We start from the raw sequence: 12,665 nt of genomic DNA, 5'->3' as shown, positions 1-12,665 counted from the left end.
AACAGCTTGATTAAATTATTTGTAAACATACATCATTAACCTATGCTCTTTGGAAATACAACTTAAAATAGTATTTGGGTTGAAGGAAACGTGAAGAACCCTTCATGCTCTGTTGTTGTTACTTCTCCAACACGGGAACCTAAAATCTTTGAATATTTCAACTGCTGTCTAATAAGCCATGTCTTCAGGGCTTTCCTTAAATACCAACCCTTATAAGTGAAAGTATAAATCATACAACGTTCCCCCTATTCCTCAACTCCAAGCTCCTCATCATCCTTCTTGCACTTACTCCAAAGCATACTCCTCTCCTGTCTCCAAGATGTCTAAAGAGGCTTCTTTAAAGAAATCCCATGCACTATTCCACCGCATTCCTACGTAATCTTTATTTCTCAGTCCTTTAATAGACAGAAACTCTTTTCATTTACCAACATCAACAATTAGCTTCTACTACATGAGTGAGCATTGCACAAGGGCAGGGGCCTGGTTTACCTTCTCACTGCTGTATTCCCCCTGCCCAGAACAAACATGGCTTAGGTATGCTATGTCTGTGTCATTGAATGAATGAAACAGACCTATTAGTTATGTCTTTTGGGGGACACTAAGAAAATAAGGAGTTCTTTTGTCACTCATGTTATCCTTTTCTTCAAGAAGTAGTCCTATTGTTATTTTTAATTTTTTTGGTTCGACCAGATAATGATTTTGTATGATAAGCATCATCACCTGGTATTTTGGTTAACAAGTTAATAACTAAAGTCTTTGTGTAAATGGCAGGAGTAGTAAAAAATACAGAAAACACATAATTTCCACTGTGTATAGTTCTTATAATTCCAGTGATCAAAATATTGCTTTTAAACCATTTCACCATATTTTAAAAACACAATGAACCATCAAGGCACATGTAGTCTCCACACACCAGGATACCACAGAGAGTCCTGGGGCAGAGCAAATCTCACTACCAACTTTTAGATGCAAGGGATCCTTGAAAAACAGAGCTGTCACCAATGGTACACTGGCTCCCTTTTATTTTGATCTCTCCTATTTAAATAAAGACACAAAGGATAGTCAGAATTGAGGTGAGGGAGTGTCGGCAGATGTGCACTTATAAGCAATATGGGAGAAGAAACACAAACAGTAACTACAGAGTTCAAATCCAGCTTGGAATTAAAGGCTGGAGACTTCTATGAATCCTAAGCCCTATTCATTGCCAGTGCCATGGAGTTTCCTATCTTTGCTCAAAAAAAGAGAGAGAGAAGGATGTGGGCAGGGAGAAGACGGTTAGAGTTAAAGGGAAGGGGAGAAAAAGAAGAAAAGAAGAGAAAGTGGGAAGGAGGTTGGAGAAAATACAAGACAATAAAGAATATTGAGGGGCCTATGTTGTGGTGGAGTAGGTAAAGCCACTACCTGCAATAACATGGGTGCTGGTTCGTGTCCCAGCTGTTCCATTTCTAATTCAGCTCCATGCTAATGATCTGAGGAAAGCAGAGGAAGACAGCCTTAGTATTTGAGCCCTGCCACCTGTGTGGGAGGCTCAGATAAAGCCTGTAGTTCCTGGCTTTGGCCTGACCCAGTCCTTGCCATTGTGGCCATGTGGAGAGTGAGCCAATGGATGGAAGATGTTTCTGTTCCCTACTCTAACTACAGCTTTCAAATATATATATATATAAATATATATATTTATTATATTTATATTTGTATTTATTATATATATATAAATATATATATATATATATATTTATTTATTTTTTTTTTTTTTCAAATGAAAATCCACATCCATGGTTCTCCCACTTCTCATACTATAATTCAAATTCTCACTTAGTTTAATTCTTTCCTCTGGATCCAAATAAAAGCACTTTATGCCTTCAAGCTCTTCACCAAATTAACCCTCTACCTTCAGCTAAGCTTACTCTATCCCTATTACTTGCCTCTCCTGCATACTTTAGGAAAGGCTACTCATTCTCTCAGATTTGGGACACTGAAAAGACCTAGAAGACATTATCTTATTGCTGCTTCTTCTACACTATCAGGTTGCTTCTTGGTCAGATATTTACTTCTGAGATTAATAGTAATGCTAACACTTCCATGAAAGACCCATATCCTGGACATGGCTTTGCATTCACCAAACTTTAATATGTTACATATCTCCTGACAAGTGTCAATGTTCTCCTGAGTTACACATCAACACTTTTATAATTCTGTTAGATCCCCAATTCTGGATTCCAACTTCCATCACCAACTCAACATCACAATGTAACTTTGTCCCCCATGCCACCGTCTCAAGCTGGCCAATTCATTCATTTACTCAAGGATTCATTAGGCAGCTTTCCTATGTTCAATACTATGGCATCATCTGGGGCTGTACATATGGAGATGACAAACAGAATCCATGCAGCTTTGTAGGAAGCTAAACAATGAAAAAATAATTTTAAAGTAGTGATGGAATTCTAAGAAGGCAAATAGAGAGATTTAACCAAAGAGCCTTGTTGAACTCTGGGGTTAAATAAGCAACATCTTCTATTTTTAAATTTATCATTCTTTTCTTCTTTCACATGTTATCCATCCTCATCAAGATATCAGGAGGTGCAGGACTTCTGAATCCTCATCTTCTCTTGAGTTATCAATCCCTACTTTCTCTTTCTACTTATGCTAGAAACACAAACATTCATTTTACTATTTTTTGCTGATTCTCTTAACTCTGTTTCCTCAGAATCTTTCATGACATACCTGGAAAATCACCAATCCTGGATAAACAATGCATTTCCCTTGGCTGGCTAAGTCTTTCGAGGGGAACAGAGCTTCACCATGACAGCTCTACATGCCTGAGCTACCGAGTGATTGGAACCCTCAGCTCTATTGTCAATCCTCTTCTGTGTTTTTAAACAGTCTCATGCCTCTGCCCTCTTCATAGAATTTACATTCAATTCTTCTCAGCCTCTCACCCTCACCACCCTATCAGTATTCTCCTTTTGCATCACTTCAGAGGAGAAAGCAGACATCATCATTCATTTCCTCACTCCAGTATCTGCTCATGAGCAAATATCTGAGTCTGTACTATGACGAGGCACCATTTTTACATCAGATACAGCAATGAACTAGGCAAGACAATTCATGTCCTCAAAGGTTCTAGTGGGAGGTGAGAGATCAGCAATAAATATAATGCCTATGTAATGGGTAGACCTTGCAAAAAGTTTCTGAGTGTTATGGAGCAGGGATAGAGAGATCCAGCTGCTTAGACTGGAAGCAGAGACAAGACTTGCACACTACTGAGGAGGGCAGTGGGAGGCCTGCAAAGAGAAGATGAGCTTTGGGCAGACTTGGAGGTGGTGTAGACAGCCAGCAAGCATACGGGAAGGGACTGCTAGTGCAAGGGTCTTGTGCTGGGAGTACACATAGAAGGATGGAGCAATGGTGGTAAGAGAGACAAGCAGCAAGGTCAGTCACTGAGGTCAGATGGTGCTCAGGTCCCTGAGCATGTGTAAGAATATGACTTTTACTTGGAGATTAATGGGAGCTACTGGAGAATGTGAATAGGAATCAGAAAGACTTACAAATCTGACATTTGTGAGAGCTCTTCCTGGCCTTCATTTCTAGTTCAATGTTCTTCCTTCTTAATAATCCCTGGTTTCATGTCATCTTTGGTCTATCCTTATACATATTAGATGCTCCGTAATTCTGTATTTAACCCTATTATGGCCAATTAGTTTTAACCCTCTCTCCACTTGGAAAATCTCCTTTCTGATATTTCTGGAGCTTGAAATCCTACTTGACTCTCTTCAGGTAGATGTGAACTCGCGTTCAGTAACTCCCAAAGCGAGATCATCATATTTCTTTGTCATTCACACTTTTCCCTGAAAAAAAATTCATTTTGTCTATTTGAAAGAAGTATAGAGTGTGAGGGAGAGACATACAATGAGATCAAATTTCCATCTGCTTGCTGACTCTCTGTTAGCTATCACAGCTAGGGCTGCGGCAAGCTAAATCCAGAACTTCATTTGGGTCTTCTGCATGGGTGGCAAGGGAACAAGCACTTGGCCATCTTCTGCTGCTTCCACACTATTAGCAGGGAGTTGGATCAGAAGTGGAGCACCTAGGATTCACATCCATGCTCATATGGGATGTTAGCATTACAGATGGTGGCTTTACTTGCTATGTCACAATATCAGCTTCCACTGTTTTTTAAAAATAGGCATTGACTTTAGTCTTTTTAATAGAGCATGAGTGAGAGTCAGAGAGAGAGAGAGAGGAAAGGTATGTGTATTTTACTTGAGAGAGAGAGAGAGAGCGCTCACTGCTGCTGGTTCACTTTCTGAATGACTAGCAACAGCCAGGGTTAGGCCAGGCCAAAGCAAGGAGCTGGGAACTCATCTGGGTCTTCCACATGGGTAACAGGGACTGAATTGGTTGTGTTATCACCTGTTTCCTCCCACGGTGTGCATGAGCAAGAAGCTGAAATCAGAAGCAGAGCTGGGAACTTGAACACAGGCTCTCTACTAAGGTATGCCAGTGTCCAGAGCCGGGCCATAACCACTGTACTACACACTGGCTTCAACCACACTCTTATGCACTACCTAGTGCTCTTCTTTCTGTGCCACACTCCCCACCACCACTGCCAAGCCATAGGACACTGATAATCATAGATACATCGAACCTATCACCTTCCTACGACCAGTGTCAGCGTGTTATCTCAGGTCTTCAATATTTCTCAGTTCACCCAACTGCGACCCATTCTATCCCTATAGTCGTGATGCTGTGTTGTGAATATGAGCAAATGAACTCTGTGCAGGCTACGCAAACTTCTTCAGACCCTGGTCTTCTCGCTCCTGCTGTGGCTCACAACCAGCATGCTGATCCACAGCAAAGCCTCAGAATTCTTCCTCTCCCTCAGTGTGCCCCATTCAGCTCAGTGACCCCTCCACACTTCTACATGTGTATTTCTGTAATTCATCCTTTCAGACCAAGTTCAGGCATTTACTCAAGGACTTGCTTTCTGCCCATACCAACTCACTCCTCTCCAGTCCTTTGGTCCTTTCTTTGGTGTTCTTGGAGCTCTCTGGGGTTCCTTTGGGCTTTGGCATATTCTACCATGATGGGCTAGTTATTTGCTCATCAAATTGAACCCCAACCAAGGACCAATTTAATACATCTCCAAATCTATAATTATATATATGTTATAACATATTATTATATATATTATATATATAATTATTAAACACACTGCCATGTAAAAACCAAATTCTGGTAAATGTCTTACGAAAGAATGAGTGGATATCATAATCTTTGTCATTTCTTTACTACTATTATCTGCTACCATTAGCATCAAGACATATATTTATATTTAATTTTGCATTTATTTTACTCATAGCTGCTTCTAGTTGCCATGGGTAATAAAGTGGTTCTGTGAGCTTGACTAAATCAACATAAATTTGTAAAAATAAGCTTAATATATACAAAAATTAATACTAAAAAAGAGGATAAATTTTAATTATTTCTTGGCATAAATAGTTTATAAATGAAATACTCCAAGGTAGATAACTTGGCAAATGTACAATAAAGCTCTCACTGCTACTTTGCGATCACAGTAACTTTTTATTAGTAATTTCAGTATGATAGATGCAGACCTTAGATATTTTATTTATTGGAAGATTTCACTAATATGAAAGAAATCAACAACTAAAGAATTAAGTGCTTCTTTATAGAATTTGTTTAACTTAGATATAGAGTTGACATGGTAGTCATCTAGGAAGATGGCTTGCTAAGTCCACTTATGAGATACAAATAGTCAAATTTTGCCTAAATTATTGAAAAAATTAAATGAAAGAGAAAGGGAAAGAGAAAAATCCTAAATCCTTTCATCTACTTAATTAGATATCAGCATTTCTAGCAAGCACTTCTTTACATTGAATAAAATATCAGAATTGCAAATATGTGCTTGAGAAAGCTAGAAGTCCATGCATAGCTTTTCATTAAAGTTTCCATAAATTTTTTGCAGATTCCCTATAAGCATAAACAGGTATATATAAATACACACACACACATATATATACACCAAGACATATATACTTTTAAACAGACACATATTTGTCTCTATTTACATACATAAACTTGGAAAAAATGATATTTAGTAGCAATGTGAAAATCTAATGCTTGTGTCTTACCTGACCCTGAGAAACTGTCTACAGACCCGTCTGCTGCGGTGGAAGCTAGTTCACTGCTGCTCATGGGCTCTGTTTTAACTACAAAAGAAACAACTCAGATCAGACACCCAAACAATTGTTATTGTAAAGGTACGAGAGAGAAGAAATACTATTAAAAATAGTGACAATAAGATCATTTTAAAGTATCTTTTTATTTGAACATGAATCAGATTAATATTTCTAAAGGAAGCATTTAAAATTTACACAACAGAAAGGCATGAAAATGCTAATTGCCTGATCAATGTGTGCTGCATGCATGTGTTGAAATATTGCACTGTGCCCCCACGAAATTTGAAAGAAGCAGCTAATTGTTTTTTCCTCCTTAAGAAAACAATCTAATCTGCAAGATTTTTCCACTGAATCCATTGAATTTTATCCACTAAATTCATTGACATCACATATTAGCAAAACATTTTATGCATAAATAATCTATCTCGCAAAATAGATATAATGTAATGCAAAATTACTTCCTGGATTTTGGAAAAAAAAAAATCTCAGTGACTTGGTCAAACAGAATAAAAGGATAGACTAAAAGAATCTGACATAGTGAGAAGTGGCTAATCATTAACACTGCATTTTGCCAAAGTGCTCAAGGGCAGGCATGCACAAGAGTGGTTACAGACACGCCTGGACACACACACACACACACACACACACACACACACACACACACACACACTCAGTTATCCAGCGGGGCTCAAAAGCAGAATACTTAGTTTACTGGATTATTATTACCAACCTGGCAAAAAGAAGAGCAATTCACCAATATTTTATGTACAGATTTTACCCAGAACACAATGCAAATGTAGCAAAAATACAGTTTTCCCTTCCAAAAAACACTGACAACAGAAACTTGTTCTATACATGAGTGAGTTTGTAAAAGTCTCCTTCAGTTGTGAAATAACTTTGATGTATGGTGCAGATTCTCCAAAGCACTCCATTCTTTGGATATAGTTACAGAATGACCGCACCTTTAAAACAACCAAGTCAGACCACTTCAGAATAGCCATTTCCCCCTTTAGTCTTAGATTTCATTTTTAAAATGAAGATACAGCATTACTATTTTCTCTAGAAAATACTGGTGCATGCCATCATTGGAATTTGCTTAATATGCTTTGTGAAAGTTATTTATTCTCTAATAACAGTTTTTCTAAGAGCACAATAACAGTTAAGAGTATACCCTCTCCCCAAATCAGCAATGTGTTTGCCAAAATGAAGGCACTGCATGAAAATAGTTATTTGGGAAAGCTTTGCTCACAAAGTAAACCCACTGGGAAATAGGAAAAGATGATGGAGAACACAGTGTTTTCCTCGCTGCAACATTGCCAGTCCCTAAGAAATACCTGGCAAAGGACAAATCACAACTGCTAAACCTTCAGATATTTTACCAATGCATAATGAGTAACTGTAAAATAAGCATTATAAATACATGTATCAGATAGTCACTTTTAAAAACATTAATTATTTAGATGGTTTCTTAAACAAGGCTGCAGGAAAAAAAAACAAAAACAAAAATAGCGAGACTAATGTGAATCACTCTGCTTGATGATTTTAATGTAGACCACACAACAGTGTAACTGAAGTTTTCACTTTTCTGCCAGTTGTTTTGGGTTAGAGTCTTAGTTGATATTAATAAATTCTGACATAAGCCTGCATTTCCCTTTTCTCTGCACACCACCAGGCAACAGCCTTAGGAAGGCAAGTAACTCATTCATCTACATCGTATCTCTCTTAAAAAAGAACTTACATAAAACCCTGTACATATAAAGCAACAGTTTTATTTCACTCTTTTCTGGACAAATTACCAAGGGGACTCTGTCTGAATTCAGAATCAATTCCATGTTGAACAAAAATTAGAATTAGGCTCAATGGAAACAGGTCATGTGAGATACCCACCTTGTGTCACATTCTCCACAGCAATTCATCCTTTTGCATGCTAAGTAAGTCTCAGAATGGGCTTATAAACTCCCCCTATGAGGTACTATCATTTTATTTCACATATAAAAACAGACCAGAAGAGTGACAGAATTGAGTGTTCATTTTCCATGCTTTTGACTCCAATGCCCATAGCGAAAGAAGAAATGATAATAACAGCAGTGTGCAGGTACTGTGGTGCAGTGGGTTAAGTCATGCTTGGCACATCATATTGCCTGCGTATGATTCAGTCCTGCCTCAGCTTCCAATTCAACTTCCTACTAATAAGTCTAGGAGGCAGCAGATAATGGTCCAATGCTTGGTTTTCTACCACCCACACAGGAGACCCCAGATGAAGTTCCCAGCTAGTATGTACATCTGGGAAATGAACAAGCAGATGAAAGAGCTGTTACTTTCCTTGCTCGATCACTCTGCCTTTCAAACAAATAACTACACCCTTTAATAGAGAGAACTCCCTGATAACAAAAGAGATAGATACGTATAGAAAGAGAATCTACAACACAATAAGATAGCCAAGGCCCTTAGTGTCTAAGAACTTGAGTCTAGTGAATTTTCTGGAACATTTCCAGTAGAAGCCACATGCTCCACTGCCAAGAAAAGAGAGCAAAGAAATTCTCCCCTTGCATTGGATGTTAGTTCAGGTTGCCTTTGTCTATTTAATGCCCAAGATTCTGTCAACTAGACTGTATCATCACCCTGTAAGCGCTTGCTTATGCAAAATCTACTGCTATTCCCCATAGCATTAGTCTAATTGAATGTAGCTCCTACTCTCAAGAGGCACATTCAATTATGCTTGAAATTCATTAAAACTAGGTAAAATGAATAGGAGAAGAGGATAGCTGTTCTTTTATGTCTCAAGTGCATTGCTTTTACCCATTGTGCAAATTTGTCCATCTATATGCTAAAGGGATAGAAACTCTCTATTTCCAGTGAATCCACTTTTCAAAGGCTCACTGTTAAAGAGAAAAGGATGTGCACAGAACTACCACCAGGAGATTCATGATTGTAGCAGGTAATGTAACTGAATACTAAGGATCACCAATGAATTGATGTTAAAAGCCTAGTAATTCATTGTTATGGAAAATAGTTTCTGAATGAAAGTCAAATGGACTGAGGCTATTATTTTTTTTTTAATTTATTGCCAAGAATATACTTACTAGAGCATTAAAAAGAAAAGAGGAATTTCCACCACCAAACTTTTAGCCATTCTATTCTCAGTCAGTGCTAACATATCTATAAGTAGGCTAAAGATGATACAATAAAGCACCTCTCCAAGGTTTTAATAAATCACACATTGAATTTTTAAGTATTTAATATTTAGAGTATTGCAATACCTGACAACTATCTCACCAAAGCCATCTTTCCACAAGAAAAATTCTAAGTGATCTCTTCTAAAGAACTGTAAGATTATTTTTATCTTAATCACATTTCTTTGTGACATTGACTTCAATCTATTAGAAAAGGATAAGTTGTGTTTATCTTTTGCCAATACTCAAGCATGTCTTTTTCTACTAACACAAGTTTCCAAACTCCTACGCAATCCTTAGGAACTTATTTATTCTTTAAAATAGTTCGAGAAATTTCCCAGTGTCCCTTTACTCTTGTTGGTCTTTCTAACATCTTCACTTGGTCATACACTATAGGCCCAAGCTGGACAACTTGCTAGTCTTTTCCTGTGGTGCCAGACTTTCATCCACTCATACCTTGGACAATTTTTTTAGTCACATAATTTAAATTACTTGCTAGGACACATTCTAAATCTTATTTGATCTCTCTCACCTCAATTTTCTCATATAAAAATTTAAAGATTATCTCTACATTACCAAAATGCCACTGGATTTGCAAAAATGTATGTAAAGCATCTGGTATAAAGTAGGAACTGAAAGTATATCCATCACCATTATCAGTAGTAGGAGTAATCATCTTCTCTTGATTGGGATAAATGCCTTTTCTTTCTTCTTCTGGGGAGTAGTATGAGGGAGCTATATTGAGGAAAAGGCAAAAGTACCAGCTTTGGACTTAACATCTGAATTTCAATCTGGCTTTGCTACTAACAATGTATACCCAGAGTAAGTATTAAATTTCTGTGTGCCTCTGCTTCCTCATTGGTAGGTGAAGATGACATATAAACACTCAGGCAAGAATAAGGAAGACAACTTGTTAAAAATCACTTAGTACTGTGCTAGCTCCAGAGCTTTTTGAATTATAATATTTTTGTTATAAACTCTATCATTATGGGTCCTTTCAACAATGAAAAATTAAAGCATTCTTAAGATACAGCTAACTGAGTCAAATTTATCCTATACTTCATATTAAAGTTCAGTTTACCCTATTATAAGAGATTTCAAAGAATCTAAAATGAAATGACTTGCCTAAGACCAACTGAGATGTCATGCCTCAGATTGTCAAAAAATGAAACCAACTCAATTTGGAAATAACCCCAGGAAGCAGGACTACTTAGTAAATATATTAAGAAAACATCTGCTTTATAGCTTACAACCAGTGTATATATACGTTTTCAAGACAGACTGGCAGGAAGAGACTGGTCATACATGGCAAGTACAATCAAGAATTTCAGAAGAATAAATGACCATCTCTGTTCAGCAGTATTCAGGATAAGTTGGTCGATGAATGTAAGAGATTCCAATTTTTTAGCCATAAATTTAAGTGTTATTCATCCATCAGACCACTGAAATTAGGAACTGTTATAGCATGAGCAGGATTTATCTCCCCAAAACTCAGACTTTAAATTCTAATCCCTTAATGCGAAAAGTTGATGGATTAAGGATAGAGGCTTGCAATCTGGGTCTTCTAATAACCTAAATATGCCATGATTCCATACACTTTGAATACTGAGATCACATAAACAAATCTCCAAGAAAACAATGGGCTAATCAGAGGAGACAAACATTTGGTCAACTTGATCAGTTATGCCTCTTAGTACAAACTAGGAGGACACCTACAGCATGTTCATCTGCAAAAAAACAATGCTTCTTGTTAGATCAGCAGCCAGTTTCTCTGTTTTAATGAATTTTCCCAGGAAAACACAGGAAAGGTATCAGCCTAGGTGAGCAGCAGGTGCCCCCAACCCCAGCCTCCCATCCATATGTAAGTTCATCTCACAACTTTCCTCAAATTCTAATAATCAGCACAGCTTGTCTTTGCTTAGCTCAAACAGTATTTCAATTTTGCTTCCTACTATTATGCTTACAAATTTTAAAAACTAAGTTTACTGTCTCTCTGCTTGTCTACTTCTTCAACCTTGTTGAGACTTGCCTTCATTCAAGTTTGGTTATTCACCGCTTCAGCAACACCACGGCTCAAAGCTGTAGGGTACAAAAAGTACTACACACATCTCCTTCATTCGTTTCCTTCTGCTAAACTGGCTATAAATTCTCATTAAGACGTTCCTTCTTCCTAAATTCCTATTCATTCTCCCAATCTGGTTTCACTAACCTGCTTTGCCTAATCCAAAGCCAGAACTATTATATTTGACTTTTTATACCACCTGGTGACAACTCATTTGTCCAAACATCTATTTTGCCAAACTCTAATTGCAGTATGAGTAATTGTTGCTGTTCTCCCTTCAGCTGCTGTTCTGTAAGGAAGGGCATGGTAAAGGAGATCCCATTTGGCATGCTGATTGAGTCTATTTAATAGTATTTTTTCTTTATACTTTTGAGTCACCCTTTTACTTGACAGTCCCGTTCCTGTCGCTTAACTATCCAAAACAGTGTTCACTGATCCTTTTCCATTTTCCTCAACCGCCTGAAATATCTGCCACTCTGTCTCATATTCTCTTCAAATATTTTGAAGGAATGGTGAAACCACAGTAACCTTTTGTCTTCTTCCAACATTTCCCAGCTTTTCACTGATTGATTTCAATGGAGATCTCCTTTGACTTAGCAGGGCTAAAGCTATATTTTTAGTGCCACTTCCACATCACCTTCACAACATTGCTCCATTATTTAGTTATCAGTCTCTCAACATCTTTAAGCATTCCATAAAAAGAAGTGCCTTTCCTTCCATTTACAGAGATGGTTAGCTCTCCTCTAATTTTTGAAGTCTTTCCTCAACCATGATGTTGTCTCAATCTATCCTTTCTTCCCTGACCAAGTTTCCTAAACTTTTACTTTCCAATTACTGTAACCTTGAAAGGTTCTTGAAAAAGTTCACAGAGAATGCAATTAAAAGTTTGCAAATACTTTGGTGCAAAAATGATTAAAACTATGCAGTTTTTTTTTCATAATATGTATTTCTTAGGAATTATCTTCCTACTAAATATAATTTTTTGTAGCATTCCTTCTACTTTCTATAATACTGTGCATCTAATCTTTTGTGCCTATTATTTCACTAAAAGAATATTTACAATTACCCAATTCAAGCTTTACTCAATCCCGACTTTCCTTAATTGTTCAGTGTAATGAGTCTTTATCTAGCACCCCAGGTCTTACAAGTCTTGTCATTAGTTTTCCAGATAAACTCAAAAAATTTTAAATAATTACCTTGATGTACATGGCTGCCAAATCTCTATCTATA

General features: G+C 37.2%; 1 protein-coding gene across 1 annotated transcript in view; it reads right to left on the bottom strand.

The window, feature by feature from the left end:
- EYA1 (EYA transcriptional coactivator and phosphatase 1) overlaps positions 1 to 12,665 on the bottom strand; it is a 151,582-nt gene that overhangs the window by 118,075 nt on the left and 20,842 nt on the right. Inside the window, exon 4 of the mRNA XM_040995708.1 lies at positions 6,153 to 6,230. Coding sequence (XP_040851642.1) covers positions 6,153 to 6,230 — 78 coding nt within the window. The remainder of the gene's footprint in view (positions 1 to 6,152; positions 6,231 to 12,665) is intronic.

Source organism: Ochotona curzoniae, unplaced genomic scaffold (assembly GCF_017591425.1).
Source record: "Ochotona curzoniae isolate NIBS_2020 unplaced genomic scaffold, NIBS_Ocur_1.0 contig_1071, whole genome shotgun sequence".
Classification (NCBI taxonomy): domain Eukaryota; kingdom Metazoa; phylum Chordata; class Mammalia; order Lagomorpha; family Ochotonidae; genus Ochotona; species Ochotona curzoniae.
The sequence above is the reverse complement of the archived record's forward strand: the minus strand, read 5'-3'. Positions and strand labels throughout refer to the sequence as shown.